The 21,845-nt window shown below is 44.1% G+C and overlaps 2 protein-coding genes across 2 annotated transcripts; one reads left to right on the top strand and one right to left on the bottom strand.

Moving 5' to 3' along the window:
* Nucleotides 1-885: 885 nt before the first annotated feature.
* Nucleotides 886-9,595, bottom strand: vtna (vitronectin a). Its single transcript, XM_080543699.1, has 8 exons — nucleotides 9,466-9,595; nucleotides 8,902-9,021; nucleotides 8,053-8,658; nucleotides 7,546-7,685; nucleotides 7,087-7,243; nucleotides 6,468-6,620; nucleotides 4,029-4,748; nucleotides 886-1,807 (listed from the first exon to the last, which is right to left on the bottom strand). The coding sequence occupies exons 1-8, from the start codon at nucleotides 9,521-9,523 to the stop codon at nucleotides 1,686-1,688; spliced, it is 2,076 nt and encodes a 691-aa protein (XP_080399825.1). The 5' UTR covers nucleotides 9,524-9,595; the 3' UTR covers nucleotides 886-1,685.
* Nucleotides 9,596-11,798: 2,203 nt separating this feature from the next.
* sarm1 (sterile alpha and TIR motif containing 1) lies at nucleotides 11,799-18,956 on the top strand (the record flags this gene model as incomplete). The annotated part of the gene is made up of 8 exons (XM_080528456.1): nucleotides 11,799-12,262; nucleotides 12,467-13,085; nucleotides 13,422-13,634; nucleotides 13,849-13,940; nucleotides 14,225-14,551; nucleotides 14,771-14,960; nucleotides 17,963-18,084; nucleotides 18,827-18,956. 8 exons carry the CDS (start codon nucleotides 11,799-11,801, stop codon nucleotides 18,954-18,956), a joined length of 2,157 nt encoding a protein of 718 aa, XP_080384582.1.
* Nucleotides 18,957-21,845: the final 2,889 nt, after the last annotated feature.

The following is a 21,845-nucleotide window of genomic DNA, read 5'->3' on the forward strand; positions in this document are numbered from 1 at the left end:
ATGAAGATTAAAGATAGAACTGAATTGTTTGATTTATGCCCTTTGTTCAATATGGAATCCATCCCTGTCAGGCATTCAACAACAACAACAACAACAACAACAACAACAACAACAACAACAACAACATACTCCAAAGCACTGTTGATACCACACTGAACCAGAGAAGCTGCAGTCACCTCAACTAACCAAGAGGCTGTGTCACTGCACCAAGCTGTAGCCACACAGGCATAGATCCCCCTCAGTAGTGGAACTATGTGGCTACCTCACATACAGGTGCTGGCTAGATCTCCAAGAGCATCCAGTCCAGTTCAGTTGATTTACTCTCTTAGTTTGGATTTAGAGAGAGAGAGAGAGAAAGAGACAGAGAGAGCGAAAGAGAGAGTGAGAGAGAGAGAGAGTGTGTGTGAGTGCACGCGTGCATCAGTGTGTGGCGAGTGTGTGTGCATGCCTGTGCTTGTGTGTGTGTCTATGGATCTTTGTTAGGGAGGATTTATTGTATAGTATTTATCTGCCAAACAGCATGACAGTGTTGTTCATAACAAGATGAAAGACAAATAGGTGAAATTAAGTTATTACTTAATTACAATCAGTGTGTCATCAGGGATGTGCACGATGAATTGAGAATCAAGGACCCCAATTGAAATAAGCCAGTGGCTTTCTTGGGTTTTTATCCTGTTAGTTGACCTTGTATGTAATATGTACTTTCATGTACCTACTTCTGCAAATCTTCTAATAAAGTTTTCAATCAATCAATCAAAGCTCTTTGACAGGGGTCTTATGGCAAAGTTGACATGTCCTTTCACCTCGTTTGGGTAGTCAGCATTATTTTATTTATAATAAGGTAATTATAATAATAATAATAATAATTGTAATTGTAATAATTCATTCTTCCAGGCGTACATAACAATGTAATAAAATTAAAAAGTCAGCTATCAGTTATCTGAACAGACAACAATAGCAGCTACAACAATCATCTTAGTCTATCACAACGGTGTCTGAGCTTTGACTCACATAGTCTGTGTCTTATGGTGGCTGATACACACCTGCTAACAGAGACTCCTGAGCTAGTAATGCTGCTGATGTTGAAATGCTGTAATATTCTCTAGACAACTGGGTCAACTAACAAAGTGGAGGTATTGCATTGATACAGTTCACAGAGTATGCATAGACATAGCAGTGGAGGCTGGTGGAGGTAGAAATCGGAGGACGAGCTCATTGTAATATATGGAATGGAATGAGGAATGGTATCAAACACGTCAGTGAGCTGGGCCTTTATTAATAAGGTTAGGTAAGGTTGTTAAGGTTGAAGAACTCTGCTGCTGTGTACCTCAGGGAGTCAAAGGCCTCATTTTTATTTCCCATTGGCGGTTGAGTTGCAGTTTGTTTAACTGCAAAAGTATAATATGTACAGTACCAGTCAAATGTTTGGACATATTTCCCCATTCAATTGAATGGGAAGGTGTGTCCAAACTTTTGACTGCTACTGTATATACAGTACATGTGCAAACAGAACATTTGTGATTGTAACACTATATCAATCATCATCATCATCATCATCATCATATTTGTAGAACAACATTTAAAGTCTCCGCCAATGACAAGTGAGTCTTTGATGTTAACGTTTTCATTTGATGTGAATTTACTCTAACATAACATCGGTGTCTCACTCTAGGACAACGACCGAACTACTTCTTCTCTACTCGTGACGTCTCAGGGCAGCCGAGCCAGTACCTGCCGATGGATCTTGGATAGGGAGGATTTGCATAGTCAACTGTCTTGGTCTTCAAATCCACTCGATAGTATTTATCTGCCAAACAGAGAATGTAAAGAGTAGCAGGGTCATACATGCTCTTTCCCGTTGCTAAACTGGAACAATACCATGTCATTTACAACAACGTCAGCTGACACTTGGTTCACACCGGAAAGCTGTACCTCAGCAGCGTGTGTGTGTGTGTGCAGTGTGCGAATTAAATCACGGTGTGCGGGGGAGCCCAAGGATTAAAGCAAAAAAAAACGAAATCTCCTGACGGCAAAAAAAATTCTGGCCAAATCGGGGCCGGTGGCTTTCCGTGCGCAAAGCGCGCGTGCGATTTTCCGTTCTAAGTTCTAATCCTTTGACTTTTCTTTCGAAAAATGTGAATACATTTCCGCGTTGTTGAAAATCAATGACAAATCGCTAGTTTTGTGAGCCTGCTAACAATGTAAAGTAGTGTTCTAGTTAACTAGGTAACAATGTAAAGTAGTGTTCTAGTTAACTAGGTAACAATGTAAAGTAGTGTTCTAGTTAACTAGGTAACAATGTAAAGTAGTGTTCTAGTTAACTAGGTAACAATGTAAAGTAGTGTTCTAGTTAACTAGGTAGCAGTCCAATCCATTTCGCTGCAGTATTTTGGCTTGACTAGCGAGTTTGTGTTGTGATTCTCAACAACGTAGTTTCACCCTTTTCCATAGTTTTGAATAATAAATGTGTGGACTGACGATGTATCGCAGCCTAACTTATTCTAATAATTATTTAACATAGTTTTATTATGATAATGATTCCCCCCTCCTCCCAGACTTACAAGGTCACATTATTATTGGATTGGTTGTTTGCGTGCCGGGTGAAGTTAGCTAAACATTGAACCTGCCAGCTAGCAAGAGAAACATCATGTCACTCTCCAAAGGTCTAAAGAGGAAAGTTGACGGTGAAAACAGGGCATTTAAAGAGGAATGGACAGTGAACTATACGTTCATCCTACCTGGTTTCATCAATGCAAAGCCGTTGTGTGAGACTCGCATTTTCCGTGCTCACAATGAATGTTCCCTTTCTATACATGCGAGTTGTCCTTTCGTCAATGAATGTGATAAAGACGGACTAGAGGAATCGATTGGTGCATAAAAACCTTGAGAACTGCCGGATTAAAGTGACGTCCATAATAATAATAAATAATAATAATACATTAGACTTATAGCGCTTTTCTAGACACTCAAAGACGTCCATATCACCAGATAGCCAACAAATAGTGACCGATGGGAGATGCCAGTTTTCTCATTAAGTGAGATTTAATAGCCTAATATTATTTTTTCTATTTTTAATGAATGGCTCATTGTAATTATTATCCCTAGTAATGTAGCGTGTTTGCTCTGTCATTAAATGTTTTTCAGGAGCATATAGGCTAAGCGGATTCAGTTTTTTTTTGTTTTTTTAAATGTTTTTCATAAAATTAAACTGCATTTGCTTTGTGACTGTTCACATGTGTGGTGCAGTCACATTCACATAGCCTATAAGTAAACATTAAGTTTGAATTATTTACTGAGCTGGCGTTACTTTTTTCAAACCACACACCGCATGTCGGCTATTTCAGCACCACGCATTGTCCACCTACTTGACTAGATCACTACATCACTATGAGGCGTTCAGCGTCAGTGCACCCCGCTGCAAGTTACTGTCGCATAGTTGTAGCCAATAAAGGCCTATATGTAGGCTATATAGGCTATTATATATCATTTATATACCTAATACCAACATCAAAATAGATTGTATGCCTCTACAAATCATATTACACCAGGTAAAATCCGTCACAACTTGGAATAAATCCATCGCAATTTGGAATATTTTAGAGCTCCCCCAAAATTTCACAAACCATGTTTCCAGGGGGGCTCATGTCACCACTAGGGGAGCTATAGCTCCCCGAGCTCCCCCTTATTTCGCACCCTGCGTGTGTGTGTGTGTGTGTGTGTGGCGGGACTGCTGCGCCTCTCACGCTTGCGCCTTCCATACTGGCAGCATTTCTGCTGCCGCTCTATCTGCTATCTTTGTACATAGAGTTTTGCCTTTGCGTGCAAAAAATAGCGAGAGTCCGAATCTCTAGATTCGCTTGAGACGAGTGCCTCACGCACGTTGTATAGCCGCTCTAACCCGTTAACATGGGCGCGGAAATGAAACGCACACAGGCTACTGAGCTTCACGTCCGCGGTGTGAACCGGCCCTTGAACCGTGAGCTAATCATACTCTGTGGGAGTGATTTATGCTTCAACATGGTGCTTACCTCCCTTGAAGAAGTACACACTCTGCACAGGCTGGCCCTTGTTGACCATCTCCCAGTAGTCTCTGTCTGCAGGGTTGGATCTGGGGTCGTGGTTGATACCGTCGTACTGTCTGCGCTGGTCCTCTCTGCCCTGGTCCCTCCCTCTGCCCTGACCCCTATCCTGATACTGCCCGTGCCCCCAGCTCATGCCCATCCTCTCCTCCATCTCCCTCCTTCTCTCCTCCCTCTCCCTCTTCTCCGTCTCCATCCTCCTCTCCTCTGTCCTCCTTCTCTCCTCCGTCTCCCTCTGTCTCTCCTCCATCTCCCTCCTCGTGGCCATCCCTCTCTCAGCGTACCCCCGGCCCATCCCCATCCCCCGCTCCATCATGGACTCCCATTGTGGAGAACGTTTTTGTCTGCGGTGCCCCTGTTGTGGGTCCAATGGTTGCCCATACGGTTGCCCATACGGTTGCCCATACGGTTGCCCATACGGTTGTCCATACTGATGTCCATACTGTTGACCACCATACTGATATCCATACTGTTGTCCATAATGTTGGCCATACTGTTGACCATACTGTCCCCATTGTTGACCCCATCCCTGGGGTGGGGGTGGGGGGACACCTGGTGTGGGATTGCGGGGGCCGATGTAGAGTCTGCCAGCCATGACAGCGTCCACAGGAGACTTGATGCCCACCCAGTCCTTGTTGATGAAATGGTGCTTGGGGTCATGATTGGGGGCTGAGGGAGGGAGAGGACAACAAAGACATTCAGAGGGTCGGACCAAACACTTTAATATACGCACATGCTCACACACACACACACACACACACACACACATATGCATGCACACACACACACACACACACACATGCACACGCACACACACACACACTTGCGCTCGCACAATAATAATATAATATATTCTATTTAGCTGACGCTTTTATCCAAAGCGACTTACATTGCATATTCTGTTTGCACACACATACACACACACACACACACACACACACACACACACACACACACACACACATGCTCACACATCCTTTTTAAAAACTATTATAACATTTGACCTTTCATTTACCATGCATTAGTAAATGTCATTTGATTTACATTACATTTAACATTGGCATTTAGCAGACGCCTTTATCCAAAGCGACTTACAACAAATACATTCACACTAATATCAAGTAAATTAATCATCTATCATCTATCTACCAGTCATAGCAGGAAAGTAATCTATGCAAGGGCCTGGGGCCATTGGCAGTCGTCGTGCTATAAGAAGGAAGATTTATTTTCTGTTATTATTACACTGGAGAAACTGTACAGGGGCGTAGAGAGTAAGCCCAGCTGTCTCCTAGGATCCTGACCAACTTCTGCCGCTGCACCATTGAGAGCATCCTAACCAACTGCATCACAGTGTGGCACGGCAACCTCACTGTGTCCAACCAGAAGGCCCTGCAACAGGTGGTGAAAACCGCCCAGCGTATCATAGGCACCAAACTCCCTACCATCGAGTCCCTCCAGGCAGCCCAGTGTCGGCAGAGGGCAGCAAGCATTATCAACGATACCTCGCACCCCAACCACGGTCTGTTTGATCCCCCACCACCTAAGAGACTCAGGAAGTACAGGATCCTCAGGTCCCGTACCAGCAGGCTACAGAACAGCGTCTTTCACAGAGCTGTCACTCTGATAAACAATCTCCCACTCCACATACTCCACTGAACAGACCCCCCCCCCCACATGTAGTACATGACTCTCAGTATCCCCCGGCCCCCAGTACAATGACTCTGCACACCCCTGGTCAATGCAAACACTCTTTACCCTTTGACGACTGTACATTACATACTGTACATAAGCTACCTTAAATGTACATAGCTCATAACTGTATATACCTCTAAACTACCGTACTTGCCATACGGTACCTCTCACTATCATTGTCATGTTTTTATATCACTATTTGCACTTCTGGTTAGATGCCAAAGTGCATTTCATAGTACTTGTACTCTGCAATGACAATAAAGTTGATCTAATCTAATCTAATCTAATCTAAACTAATCTAAGTAGGTGTCTCAGAAGGGACAATTAAGGTGTAGCCTGAAGCGATGGGTCTTCAGTCTATGGCGGAAGATAGGGAGTGATTCTGCAGCCCTGACAGCAGTGGGAAGCTCGTTCCACCAGCGGGGTGCCAGTATCGTGACCGGGTAGCGTGACCGCCGCATCCCCATAGAGGCGGTGGAGCCAGTCGGCCAGCAGAGGTGGAAGAGCGAAGTGAACGGGCTGGTGTTAATGACTTGATGATTTATGACATGGGCACACCCACTGGCACAGTAAACATGATGATAGAACGATGACTGATAGTAAAATACAAACTTGAAAGTCAACCCTCGACACACAGACACACAGACACACACACACACACACACACACACACAATAATGTGTCAGGGAGTCTTACCACTTCCGTAGAGCTTGCTGAAGAGCTCCTCATAGTTGTTGTAGTACATGTCAGTGTAGCGCTTGAAGAGGGTGGAGGGGGACCGCTCTGACATGCCAATACACTCCTCATGGGAAGGCTGGTGCTTGAACTCGTATAGGTAGTACTGGTCACCTGAAGGGACAATACTCATATTGGTAGTAGTGGTCACTTGAAGGAACAATACATGCACTATAAACTGTATCTTATTGTAGATATATATGAATAACTTTATTGGGTGTATCTTACTTATCAATGTACTGTACTGTACTGTATGTTCTGGCTGTGTAACAGGCTGGTGGAGGTAGTAATGCATGGAATGGAATAAGGAATGGTATCAAACACCTGTGAATGCTATCAAACGTCTGTTTGGTACCATTCCTGATTCCGTTCCATGCATTACAATGAGCCCGTCCTTCCGATCTCCACCTCCAGCCTCCCCTGCTGTGTATGCAATTCTGTACTGTGATATAAATCCAATCAATCACAATGTGTCTGATCATTGTGTGATCATCAGACACAACCAAGCAACTGCTTGGTGCTTGGGTTTGTAGTGACTTTCATTTAAAGTAATATTGTTAATTTCAGATATAGCCAGAACCTTTGAAGAAGTACACATGCTCTTTGCCATGGTGGCTGTGGGCAGGAGTGGCGAAGGCTCCATCCAGGTTGTCCGGAACCTTCTCAAAGCCCACCGTGATGTCCCTAGGGTAGTCCTCCTCCAAGACGCCGTCCTCATACCTCCAGTACTTGTTTCGCTGGGGAGGGAGTTCCAATGAACACATCTGTTAGTTGGTTGATTGTATTATATCCCCTTCAAGGAGGAGAGTTCACTTTTTATTGTCAGATGGTTCCCTACCCTGAAAGTAGTCAATGGGCTAAGAAGTGGATGGCATGAACAGCTTTTTACAAATATGATTATGATGATGTTGACGACAACGACCACCACCACCACCACCACCACCACCACCATCATCATCATCATCATCATCATCATCATCATCATCATCATCAGTCATTCATGAGTAAACTCTCTGTTACTGTAGATAATGTGGTTCACCTTGAAGATGTAGGACTTGCCTTGGCAGTTGATGCGTGTGAAGGCGGCGTCGATGGGCCCTTTGATGCCCCAGATGTCCTGGATGAGTTTGGGGTAGCCCGGTAGAACCGACTTCTCGTCCATTTCAAAGAAGTACTCCCCTAAGAGACCACAGACAACTCTAAGCCCGGGGGTGTTTTAATACTGTAGGTCCCCACTGCACTAACATTAAAACAACTGCCATAAATCCCCATAACGAATGCAATTTCAGAACCACAGTGATGCCTCATTTAGGCCCGCAAGCTAAGAACACCTCCTATTAGTAGTTTCCGGTTGTACAGGTCTAATGATACAACACACTGACATCTCCCTTCATTGACACTTCTAAGGGAAACAAGTGAAAGGTTTCTAATCGAAGCATAGATGAACACACATATGGTGTCTTTCTACCTTATAAGCGGCCTCTCCTGGTCTTAGCCAGCCACCGACCCATCCACCCACCCACCCACTCACCCACCCCCTGCTCACCTCTGAAGGCGTAGGTGGAGCCATTTTTGAGCTGCATGAAGGAGTCAAAGGGACTGCCACTGCAGACCTCCGCGTCAGGGTCCGGGGCTGGGGTGGCCGTCACCACCTCCTCCGTGTAGGCACTTGTTGTGACCGGGACTGCTGTTGTGACCGGCGCTGTCGTTGTTACCGGGACTTCCTTTGGAACTGGGGATTTGGTTACCTTTGGGTTAGGGTTAGGGGTTAGGGTCTGTGTGACCGGGATTTTAGTTGCATTTACAACTGCCTGTTCCTCTGATACTTTCCTCTGGACGTCTTCAGTCTTCAGGTCTGACGCTGCCTCTGTGATGGGGACTGTCTCTGTTATTGGGATTCTGGTTGCATTTACTTTAGGAACTGCCTGTTTCTCTGGTACTTGAATGGGAATAGCCTCCGGATCTGAGGGATCCGGATCTAAGGCTTTCTGTGGTGCAGGGGTCTGTGTGGAGGAAGGGGTTCTGGGGCGCACGGGCCTACGTTGGAGGCCTGGGGTGGAGGCACCGGGTCTGAAGGGGGATGCGCGTGGAGTGGCAGTGCTGTCAAACAGCTCGTCATCATCCTCCGCAAAGACAAACGTGTCCCCGCGTGCTGGGGAAAGGAGGAGTGACATCGGATCAATGGTGCGATAAGTGAGAAGTACGTAACCCATTATTGGAGTCACATTATTGGAACACACAGAGAGAATTATGTGTATTACGCCTGAGGGGATAGAGATAAGAGGCTTATTATAATGCATGGAACGAAATGAGGAATGATATCAAACACGTGTTTTTGATATCATTCCTCATTCCGTTTCATGCATTACAATTCTCTTTCTACCTCGGTTCTTACTTGTCATGCGACAGATGGTCTCGTAGTCGGAGCAGCAGCTCTTGTAGTATCTACACATGGAGTCACACTGACACTTCTTCACAGAGTCAAAGCCATTCTCACAGCGGCCAAGGCAGGACTCTGAGACAGACAGACAGCAGGACACACATCAGGGCTGGTGGACCTGAATCACTGAGTATTTATTTAGTATCTTGTATCTACATAATTGATTTACCCTTAATGTATGCAGGTTCCATTGAGAGGGAAACCACTTCAAATTTAAATTATTTTCTATTCAGATTTCACGGTTTTCAACCCAACACAACAACACACATCACACATTATCGTTTGGAAGGAATTCATGGCTGTCAAGTGGAGAATGCAGGTCTTTCCCCTCCATTAAAATGTATGTTCTTGTATTCCAGCACCAATCCTTTACTCAAACTGTTATTGCTTCATGCCCCATTCCTCTTCCTTTACGTTCATAACAATCAACCCTAGAGTTATGGCCCAAGTTTAACAGTCAACCACTAAACAACTATTAAAATCAACCACTAAAACAGCCTATTAAATGATTATCCTTACCCTCCGCAGCCCAAGCGGCAGCTAGCACGGCTAGCAGCAGGAGCAGCCCTGTTCTCATGCTGTCTGCCTGGGGTTGAGAGTGCTAGTATGCACTAATGGCGCTGGTGAGTCTTGTGCTTCTAATCACTGGCTACCCGTGTCATTCACCCCCGCTTCATGTTTACTCAAACCTTGTTTTTGCTAAAGCAATCATTGTGCAATCACACATTCTCTCTCTCTCTCTCTCTCTCTCTCTCTCTCTCTCACACACACACACACACACACACACACACACACACACACACACACACACACCATTACTGGCATTACTGACATTACTGTGGTAGGCCACATTATTTTCATTGCAACAGGAAAAGACTATTGTAAAGTAACTGAGTTCTCATTTGTGATTCAGCTAATAAGTGCAAGTCAACTATGGTGGACAGTGACGTGAGATCATGTGTTGCTGATGACAGACCACTCTTCAGACCACTTTGCAGAAGCTTTAGTTGGGTTACAGAGAAAACAAACACTGCTGCATGCATTTGATTCCTTCTCAACCGTGGCCCCATTATCGACATAACTACTGATAGACAAAGAGTCCACAGTTTAGATATGTTTCCAAGTAAAGTACAGGACTGCATGAGTCTGTATTAATGTTGTTTTAGCTGAATAAGATAACAATGATACCTACAGGGCAACTCCCTCTCTCCACTGGACGGATGACTTTAATGAGTAAACTTCTACTTCTGGCGAGGCGATGCATTCTATTCCAGTGGATCGAGGAGAAACCCCCCACAGTCACACAGTGGTACAGAGAAACTTTTAAGGTCTTTCTTATGGAACGCCTCAGTGCTACATTAAGGGGGAATGACAACTTTTTCTATGGTATTTGGCAGCCCTTTCTTGATTATCTTCCTGATGATTTAGTTGATCTACTGCAGAAAGGGCGCCCGCAATTAGTTTTCACAAATAAATCATAGTCATTTGTTTTGCTTTTGTAGACTTTACCTTTGATGTGATTATGTTGTGTTTGATATGTCATATATGTCCAGTGTACTAATGCAACCCATGTATGCTAACCATTGTTTTTGTTTTGTAACTTGACAATACCTGTGCTGTCTGATTGTTATGTTGTGCAAATTGAATAAAATATTATATATATTTTTTTTTTTTAAAAGATAACAATGATACCAATTTAGAATATATGCGGGTATATCCATGCAAGTAAATATTGTTCTTCATGTGAGGTTTTCATTAAGTATATCATATTATTAAGCAACCCTAACCCAACTCACTTGAAAGGTCTGTGTGGTATTCATTTCATCACCTCTATACAATCCATCACTTTCTCGGTGAGAAAGATAAGATAATTATGGATTGTAGTTCTGCATCTATCCACTAGAGGAGACAGAGCGAACGCACCTATTGCCGCTTTGTTGCTGAGGAGGACATAATCTGGGCAGCGCTGAAGAACCCATCTCGGTGGCCAATGGGCGGTCCTAACGGTCCTAACTAAAGATGCTTGAGGACGCTTCGAACGGGTTGATGAGGAGGAGAGTTATTTATTTAAAGAATACGCAAATAAATGTGTTTACACGGATACAGCATAGTAATACTTTATAATAGTGTCAACTTGTGAAAAAGAGAAGGAAGAGATATTTCGGGAAGTGCATGTTGATAAACAAGGCCTCTTTGTCTTGGATAACCTCATTAATGCAAGCGAGAGAGACAGACAACAATTCAGCTGTTTATATTCCTCCGCTCCTCCGGATAACCACATTCTGTGTGTAATGGCCTGAGACGACAGTTTTTTTGTTTTTTTTCTGTCTCCGACATCCGCAGAGGCGATACATCATCTCACGCTGGACGCATGAAGAATTGTTTAGTATCGGGTGACAGGTTATTCGAAGTAGTGGTCATCATTTCAATCAAATAACCCTTGTGCGGAGAATTGAAGAGAAACGCATGAGGAGAGAATATACGTGTCGAGAACACAGACGCAAGCATAGTGTGACGGCTTGGTTATGAGCCGTATGTAAGTCTTTATCTTTTTAAAGATGACATCAGTGGGAGATGATACAATTTGGTGAAAGCTGTCACTTTTCATTTAGGCTCTAGCTTCTAAAGCACAATAGCCAATAGTGACTGTACCAAGAGGAAAGACAACACCCGTGGGTGTTATATTATAAAAAATATATAAAAAATATATTATAAAAATATTTAATTTTAAGAAGAATATTTCATCCAGTGAGTTTGCATGTACACGTTATTAATCCCCTTGGATATTTGTGATTTATTGATCAGGGGCCTGCGACAAGCCCCTCTTGCTCCCTGTCACATTTAGCCGGTAGATGCTCTTATCTCTAACAGTTTTCCTCTGGAGGCTCTATCGATATTTGTCCATGTTCAGCTCCGAGAGACTCACGGTCCCGGAGTATGTCAGCCGTCTCCAGACCCGGAGGACCGGTTCTTCCTCCGAGCCAAAGCCGCCGGTCTCGCCCGGTGTTCACGCCGACGTCCAGGTGGTTTTGGACACCTCACTTCCTGCGCTGCGCTCCGCTATCAAGACATTAAAATCAGCCAAAGATACAAATGATTTGGAAGAGACCCGCAGGGCCATCGCAGAGACATTCCAGTTAGTGGAGGAGGCCTGGGTCTTACCCGGAGTTGGCCGTAAGGTCGCCGAGGAGATATGCAACAGAATACGGCTGGACGGGGGGCTCGAACTGCTCTTGCAGCTCCTTCTGACCCCTGCTGTGGAGATCACCTACGAGTCGGCCAAGCTCCTGGAGCAGATATTAGTCTCAGAGAACAGGTGTGTAAAGTAGTCGGCCAAGTAGGCCCTATAGCTACACTTTTCAAATCACAAACCTTGTGGGTAGGCCTAATAGGCATAGTCTAAACAAGTATCAGTTGGTTAATTCCTCTCTACCAATAGATAGGCCTACAAGATTTAAGTTGTTGTTGTTTTACTAGTTTTCTTACTCTATCTTTACCGACTTTATCCCTATCCTACCAGAGACTACGTGGCGCGCATGGGGCTCGGAGTGATCCTCAACCTGACGCGGGAACAGGAGGACGCCCAACTGGCGCGCAGCGTCTCGGGCATCCTGGAGCACATGTTCAAACACACAGAGGAGACGTCGGCCCAGCTCATCGCCAACGGGGCGCTGGACACTCTTCTCTTCTGGTGCCGAGGCACTGACCCCACGGTGCTCCGCCACTGCGCCGTGGCCCTGGCCAACTGCGCCATGTACGGCGGACACGGCTGCCAGCGGTTAATGATCGAAAAGCAGGCCGCTGAGTGGCTCTTCCCGCTAGCCTTCTCCAAAGAAGACGAGCAGATTCGCTTCCACGCCTGCCTGGCTGTAGCGGTGTTGGCTGCAAACCGGGAGATTGAGAAAGAGGTGGTGAAGTCGGGAACGCTGGAGCTGGTAGAGCCGTTTATCGCGTCGCTGGACCCGGACGAGTTCGCCCGTAACCTGTTGGACAGTGCAGACAGCATGCAGGGACGCACGGCCGCCGACCTCCAGCAGCTCATGCCCCTGCTTGATGGCACTAGGCTGGAGGGGAAGTGCATCGCTGCCTTCTATTTGTGCGTGGAAACCAGCATCAAGTCCCGCCAGCGCAACACCAAGGTCAGTCCTTATTTGGAACATATTTATGATAGAGCAACGCCTGACCCTGGCTAGCTACATGGTGAGCAGGCTTTTTCTTTTACAGCCAAGGCCCAAGCATGAACACAGTGACATGAGTTGATTATCTCTCTCTAAGACCAGGGTTGGTTGGGGCCTGTTCAGACTGGCTTGTGGAAGTAGAAATCAGATTTGGTCATTATAATGAATGGAGTGGATGAGGAATGGTATCGTTTGATGCCTCATTCGGTTCTATGTATTATAATGAGCCTTGTCCTCCGCTTCCTAACCTCCACCAGAGGCTACACAGCTGCTCCTCCATCCCTCTGCTATCTTTAGATATTCCAGGAGATCGGTGCGGTGCAGAGCCTGAAGAAGATAGTCATGTACTCCAGCAACGTGACGACCTGTTCCCTTGCCAAGCGGGCATTGGCTATGATGGGCGAAGAGGTGCCAAGGCGTATCCTACCGTCCGTACCCAACTGGAAGAGTGGAGAGGTTCATACCTGGCTGCAGCAGATAGGCTTTAGTGCCTACAGTGAGCGTTTCCAGGTGTGTGTGTGTGTGTGTGTGTGTGTGTGTGTGTGTGTGTGTTTGTTTGTGTGCACATGAGTATGCACATTACACACAACTGACTATGGACAGATAGACCTGATAGAAGTCTGGTAACGTATAGGTCAACATTAGATTTATATCATTGTTAAATTAGGATAGAAAACACATTTTCTTTTAATCGCTCTCCCTTCTTTTCTTCTCTATCATCAAGGAGCTCGAGGTGGATGGAGATCTTCTGCTGAACATCACAGACCAGGACTTGTTCAGTGACCTGGGCATAACTGCAGGACTCACTCGCAAGAGGTCATTGTTAGAATCAAATATGGGGTGAAGAGACATAGTGATGGGAGAAATCCTTTCTATAAACTCTGTGAACGGCCAAATTCATATGGGATGTCAAGGGCATTTGTGACACACTGAAAGCTTGTTGCTCTTGATGACAGTGCCTATTTAGTAACCCTAACCCTAACCCCAAACCTGGAAAGCTTATAGTGAATCCTCATACGCATGCGCACGCACACACACACACCACCTCATCTTGTGTTTCCATTGAATGCTCTCCTATCACTTTGTCCTCCAAACCCCAGGTTCCTCCGCGACCTCCGTGTGCTGAAGACCTACGCCAACTACTCCACCTGTGACCCCAACAACATGGCCGACTGGCTGGGCGAGGTGGACCCGCGCTTCCGCCAGTACACCTACGGCCTGGTCCAGTCAGGCGTCGACCGCAAGAACCTCCTGAGCCTCACGGACCAGCAGCTGCAGTCGGACTGTCGCATAGAGAACGGCGTCCACCGCACCAAGATCCTGGCGGCCACGCGCCGCCCCATCCAGCCCTGCCTCACGGACGCCCAGCCCCCAGGGCCCGACGTGTTCATCAGCTACCGCAGGACCACCGGCTCTCAACTCGCCAGGTTAGGACAGAGGGGGGAGGGGTTAGGGGTTGTGGGGGGGTAATATGGTGCCCTCCTTGGGGCGCTTAGGTGGCGTAAGGGGTTATGCGTCGTCCACGTAACCGCAGGGTTCCCGGTTCGATTCCGGCCGCGGACATGTCCTGCATGTCATCCCTCCTCTCTCTCTCTCACCCATCCTTCCTGTCTAACTCTCTACTGTATCTGCCCCCACCCCCTCAGCCTACTAAAGGTGCACCTGCAGGTGCGAGGCTACAGCGTCTTCATCGACGTGGAGAAGCTGGAGGCGGGCAAGTTCGAGGACAAGCTGATTCAGAGTGTGCAGCGCGCGCGCAACTTCATCCTGGTGCTGTCTGCCAGCGCACTCGACAAATGCATGGGCGACACAGGCATGAAGGACTGGGTACACAAGGTCCGTATTTCGAATGTCATGAAAGTAAATGTGTGTGACACTTTGTTGTTGTTTGAATTACAGACTGCACCTTTAACGCTGGAGTAAGTTGCCCCTATGCCTGTGTAGTAACACTGTAATTACTGTAGTAACAACAAATTACAATGTCCTAACATGCTTTTACATAGTTCATAATTAGGTAACAACAATGATAAGAACAGTCCTTATTCCACTTGTGTAATTACATAAACGGCTCAACTCCATAACAATCCAATAAGAATTTAATTATTAATGTACAATAACATTACCATAGGAAAAGTTAATGAACAGGTATAGGAGCAATTCCATTGAACATCAGAATCAGAATCAGAATCAGAATCAGAATCAGAATCAGAATCGCTTTTATTACATCTCAATGTACAAGTACACAAGAGTAACATTCTTTGGCTTTGGCACCTCAAAAGTATAAGTACTCATAAACTCATAAGTAAAATACCGGTAAGTAATACTACAGTAATAAAGTGCTACAGTGGCTTTGATGTGCAATGCTGTGCAAAGTACAATGGGATGAAATGCTATATAATGTAGTACAGTAGTTAAGTTGTCAAATAGTTAACAAGTAATCCATTGGTGTGCAAGTAGTTATAATAATATATTATGTTAATTTTTGTAGTGTGCGTGGGGTTGGTAAGTGCACTTCAGTGTGTCCTAGGGCTGGGCAAACGATAAAAAAATATTTTTCGATAATCGCAAGAATTAACGATCAATTATCGATTAATCGATAAGCTTTTTTTTCATTAAAAAAATAAATAAAAATAAAATATATTTTTTAAATAGGGCAGAAATAACAAGCATGTTTTCCTTGGGGGAAAAAACGTTGCACACATTCATTCATTCACATTCAAACTAGACACTACAGTCAGATAACAATCCTCTTAAACAAGGCAGTGAGTAGCCTAAATTGTTTAACTTAAAAACACATTTTACGTTATAAATAAAAATATAGAAAATAAGTAACTCACCATAGGAGCAGTAAAAAAACAGTTACTCACAAATAGGAGGATGACTGAAAACGTTAGTGTCCTTAAGTCAATTTATTAATGATTTATTAATGATTATCGATTAAAATATTTTGTGATCGACCAAGATCCTTATCGATCAATTATCGATCGTCGATCATTGATGCCCACCCCTAGTGTGTCCTGAAGTGCACTCACAGCCTGATCTTAAACCCACAGAGAGGTAGCAGAGGCAAGGAACAACATTACAACATTACAACATTACAGTCCCACATATGAACAACATTACAGTTTAGAGAGGTCCCATTATTACCCTCAGTAATCCTGTCAACCTGCCCCTACATGTCTAGAAATCCCATCAAGCGAGGCTATTGGAGGTAGAAATAGGAGGACGGGCTCATTGTAATGCATGGAATGGAATGAGGAATAATGGTACGGTACTGTTCCTCATTCCATTTTTTCCCCTTTTTATTTAGCACGTTTAGCACAAAAAATACTTCATACACACAATAACCATAATACATCATAGACCCTGAGTGTCTCCCTTGGTCATAGAACGTGATTACAGTTAATGTCGAATAAGTCAAAGAAAAGTATTACAATTATAGAACAAAATATAGAACAAAACAAAAACCAAAACAAACAAACAAACAAGAGAACGGGAGAAACATTTGAGGAGTTAAAGTAAAGATAAGTTTACATAGTAAACTTTACATGAGAGAAACAAATTAAGTAAATCAATCGTGATCAAGAAATACCGTAGGTGTTGTTTGACAGGCTAGGGTGAAAGGTTAAAGAAATGAGAAGGGAGTTGATTAAATACTTTGGCTCCTCGGACGTGAAGACTAAATTGACAAGGATGTACGAGTGGATGGCAATAAGAGTTGACTCTTATTTCTTGTATTGTAATGCATTACAATGACTTTGTCCTCCGATGTGTACCTCCACCAGCCTCCCCTGGGGGAGGGGGGACAGCTATATATTATCTATATACTGTATCTATCTATAATATATCTGTGTATTCAACATTCAATTACAGTACAGGTTTAGAGATATCAGAACATTCTAACAATTCTAGTCCAGTAGGAATGCCATTATTCCTTTATTATCCTGTCACCTCTGCCCTAACCTAGCCGAGACTAGGCATTCCCTAGTTCGGAAATCCTGGGGAAATTTGATTCTTGAAAATATAGCTTGCTAGCAATGTTAGCTAGGTTGACTGGTTAACACTGACTAATTTTCTCTTTTCAAGAGTGGTGAAAAAGGAGAGGGAGATGTTGTTTACAAACATTGTTTTAAAAATCACTTCTGCTCAAAGCCAATCAAAATGAGACCGCTTACAGGCCTCGCTCCATTCAAACCGAATCGCCTAGTAACAATTTCTCCAACGTGATGTGGAGGTGTGGCTACGCGAGACTACCCCTGCCCCAACATGCCTGGACACTGCATGTCTGTAGAGACATTCCATGTTTTTGATGGTGTTTTTAAGGAGCAGGGCGTACATTTCTGGAAATCTGCCAGTTCTGGCCACCGCTGCAAAATTCTGTTTGAAGTTCCAAACCACATCATCCTTAATAACAATAAAACCCCCAAAATGCACACATGGCCTGCGTTCGTAAATTTGCTCTGGGAGCGCACACTGGGTTCAACGTCATGAAGGGACCAAGTAATTTAATTGGACAAGAGGCATTCCATGAGTGATGATCAGATTTCCTGAGCGAATTTACGAACGCAGTCAAAGGTGAAAATCAGTGAGTCCACTCCCCTAGAACACCCCTGGCCACTAACAGCATGTTTGAATACAAACCGAGTATTGGGTAGGACACTCCCAATTTTAGGGAGCACTTTCGCGGCACCAAAACAGGGTTTGTAAATGAAATATTTCTTTCAAATGATCTCATTCCCTGATAGCTACCAATTAAACATAGTCATTACAACCATTAGGAAGCTTTAAGAAAGACTGAATGTACTGGACCTTTAATGGAATGATTTCAAATCCTGCAGGAGATAGTCACAGCCCTAGCTGAGAAGAAGAACATAGTACCAGTCACCGACAACTTCATGTGGCCAGACCCCAACTCTCTACCTGAGGACATGAGGACCATCCTCAACTTCAACGGCATCAAGTGAGTCACAGAGAGAGAGAGAGAGGGGCTGTGTTTGAAATCACATACTTTACTTACTATTATTTAGGTATAGTTTAACATCGACATTTAAGTCATTTAAACAAAGAAAACGAAATAAACTATACTATACGATCTGTCATCGTAAGTAAAATCTCAGATAAGAACAAGCGGCAGTGCTAGAGACAGGAACAAAACAAGTTGTTGTGTTGGTTTAGTGAGTTTTAGTCTGCCCACTCCTCTGTAGCCTTGAAAGACCAGCATGTCATACTGCACCCATACTGCCATTGCGGTGCATAGTTCGGGTAAACCCCTGTATTGACATGTGTTTCGCTCTAAATGTTGAGAGATTGCGGTATTGCTTGGCTGCTTGACAGTTGAATCCTTGCCGTAGGTTCCCTGGCTTCATGATAGAGAGGCTGTTCTGATATTCATTTTATGAGAGCAGTAGCTTTAGTAGGCTTTAGCCTTTGTAAATCACATGCAGTCCCACAAGAAAAAGTGCCATCGGCACTATAAACTATACTATACGATCAGTCATCGTAAGTAAAATCTCAGATAAGAACAAGCGCCATCGGCAGTCACTGTCCTAGAGACAGGAACAAAACAAGTTGTTGTGTTGTTTTAATGAGTTTTAATCTGCCCACCGCCCAGTAATAAAGTAACTAAATAAAGTAAACTAGTAAAGACCAGGATGTCATACTGCACCCCCACCCCCCCCCCCTTACTTTCTCTCTTAATACAGGTGGTCCCATGAGTATCAGGAAGCCACCATTGAGAAGATCCTGCGCTTTCTCAAGGGCCAGCACAGCCAGGACCAGTCGGACTGCTCGGAGAGTCCCAAGGGGCCCGAGGCAGGGCCTGAGCAGAAATAAGAGGGAGGCCTAGAGTTATTCCCTCAGGTCTCTAATGAATGACTGTCAGAAACACCAAACACAGCACACCTGCGCCTCCTTATTGGTCATCCTGTAACCTCCCTCCGCCTCTGCGCATGTGAAGACAGGTTTGACGGGCTGTATTTAGAACGTATGCTTATGAGTCCCAATTACTCTCAACCACAAACCTAATGTAAATAAAACCGTTGAGTAAAATGGTAATAATAGTTCTAGGAGTAGGGTTTTAGCTCTTGTAAATACCATGTATACCCTATATAGTACAGGGGAGCCTGTACAACTATGCTGGTGGAGGTAGAAATCGGAGGACAAGCTCATTGTAATGCATGGAACGGAATGAGGAAGGGTATTAAACATTCCTCATTCCATTCCATGCATTATAATAAGCCTGTCCTCCGATTTCTACCTCCACCAGCCTCCACCACTACAGTGTAATTGTAGTGTCCTCATAGTTTTTCTGTCTTTCTTTCTCTCAGGAAATGAAGTGGCACCCAGCCACTCTGCATAACATTGCATCCATGAGTGTTGCATCCATTAGTTACTAATTATGTCCTATTATTTACAATAGCCTCATACTATTTTAGGAAGAGGAAAAAAATAGGTCAGTTTGTTTTTCTCATGTACCTGTGCAAAGTACTTTGTGTATACTAAAACTGTATGTCTCTTTTTTTCCCTCATTGTGCTTAAATTGAATTGTGCATGCTCATTGGTTAATTCCTAAGATGGAGGGTCGCAAGGTTCGACTGTTGTGCTGATCAGACATGTCCCTCCAGGATGACCTTTGACCCTGGGCGCTGGGCCTAATCCAACAGAGAGATGACTACATCAGCTATATTCAATATAGACTTGCACCCATCTGCTTAATAACATTGGGAGGTTCACAGAGTACACTTAAACAAGCTTAAGGCAATGAAAAATACCTGTATCAAAGCGTCTTTCTGATGAGGAAACGGATAGACGCTCTATGTAAAAAAAAAAAAAAAAGAAAAAGTAGATACAATCAGGCTATAAAATCTTCCCAAAAAAATCTATATTCTACATCCAAGATACCTCTAAGTTTCCGTCTGTCTGTCAGAATGTCTTGTAGCATAGTCATAACAAGTTGCAGTGCATTGTTCGGGTAAACCCCTGTATTGACATGTGTTTGCTCGAAATGTTGAGAGATTGTGGTATTGCTTGGCTGCTTGACAGTTGAATCCCTGCCTTAGGTTCCCTGGCTTCGTGATACAGAGGCTGTGCTGATGTTCACCTTAGGAGAACAGTAGCTTTAACCTTTTGTAAATCACATGCAGTCCCACTCAGTGGAGGCTGGCGGAGGTAGAAATCAGAGGGCGGGCCGCGGGCACATTGTAATGCATTACACTGAGCCTGTCTTCCCATTTGTACCTGTACCAGCCTCCCCTGATGTCACTATATCTGTGGGTAGATAAATTACCAGAAGTGTCATGCTATGTCATTCATTGTTCAATAAAATGAATGAATTAGCCTCAATGACGTATTTGTTTTGCAGCGTTATACTGTGTATGTAAGGAACATCCTTACCCATTAACTGTGTACCGGTACTAACATGTAGTGACACGCAAATAGAAACGGTCAACTCACTCAAAAGTTACAGTATTGTTTTCAGCAGTACTGTCTCTGTCACTGTCTTGACGACTCTATCCTCTGCTGGACTTGTTGCCTTAACTGTACGTATGTTGCTCCCAATACAAGTATGTTGAATAAATACTGTGAACATGAACAAGATATTGTTTTGTTTCATTTATTCAACATTTTAGGCAGTGTTGTTCTACTATATACAGTGAGAGACTCAATCGAAACAACCAATCTTGAGTATATATTATTTTATTTTTTTTTCAATTAAACAAAATGTCATTCGCATGATCCGTTCCCTTCTTTAAATACAAAAAAAAAACATGAAGCAACATATATACAAAAGCAGTAACAAGCTGCAGACATTCATATCATTTCATCATGGTTCACATTGTTTCTTGACCATTGGTCAGAATTGGGGCTAACAGGAAGCCAGTATGGTTGAGTTTCCTCTCCTCTACAGTAATAAAGTTGAATTGTCTTCAAATCCTGAGTGACAGCATTGCTTCCACCCTGACCCTGGCCCCTCCCCTTTGGAACCTTTTAAATCAGTTGTGGGAGATCTGGTTCCCTCCCTGAGCTGCTAAGAGTTGACCCTGTGTGTGTGTTTGCTGTGGCCCTGTGCTCTGGGGCTATCCTGTGTTGTGGTTGTGTGAAGGCACTTCAGGGAGTTTAGACTCTCTGCTGGATGAAGAAGGTGCCAGTGGTGTGAGAAGTGTAACTCAGTAACAGTGTAACTCAATAATCCCTGACTGCAGCTGAAAGCGGATGGGATCTCGTTCCTGCCACTGTTCCCAAGGGCCGAGTCTGGACACGTTTGGCAAAAGCTCATCTATCAGCTGATATCAAGATGGTGGATTTGGTATTCTCTTGGATTTGGTATTTTTCAGACTAAGCTTTTTCTTGCTGCTTCCCCTTGGAAACAGACCCGTTTAGGAGAATTATCTGACTCATTGGAGTGACTCACAGTGAGGCAGAATTGGGTTACTGTGATTGATATGTTCCCTTTAAATGAACATATTCTGATGTTCAGAAGATCCCTGCCTATTCTCCCAGCTAATTATGTTGTTGAATCTGACACAGCTTTGAAAATGTCAATATAATTTACTGAATTATGTAATACGGAATATGTCAGTCCTCGGAGGTTGTCTCTACTTGTCTAACATGACATGGTTGTACTTGTTGTCTGTCATGGGGTTGGTTGGTTCCAGGCGTTTGATCTTGGTCTTTTGGTGTGTGTGTGTGTGTGTGTGTGTGTGTGTGTGTGTGTGTGTGTAA

The sequence above is a fragment of the Nansenia antarctica genome, assembly GCF_963989245.1.
Source record: "Nansenia antarctica genome assembly, chromosome: 1".
NCBI lineage: Eukaryota > Metazoa > Chordata > Actinopteri > Argentiniformes > Microstomatidae > Nansenia > Nansenia antarctica.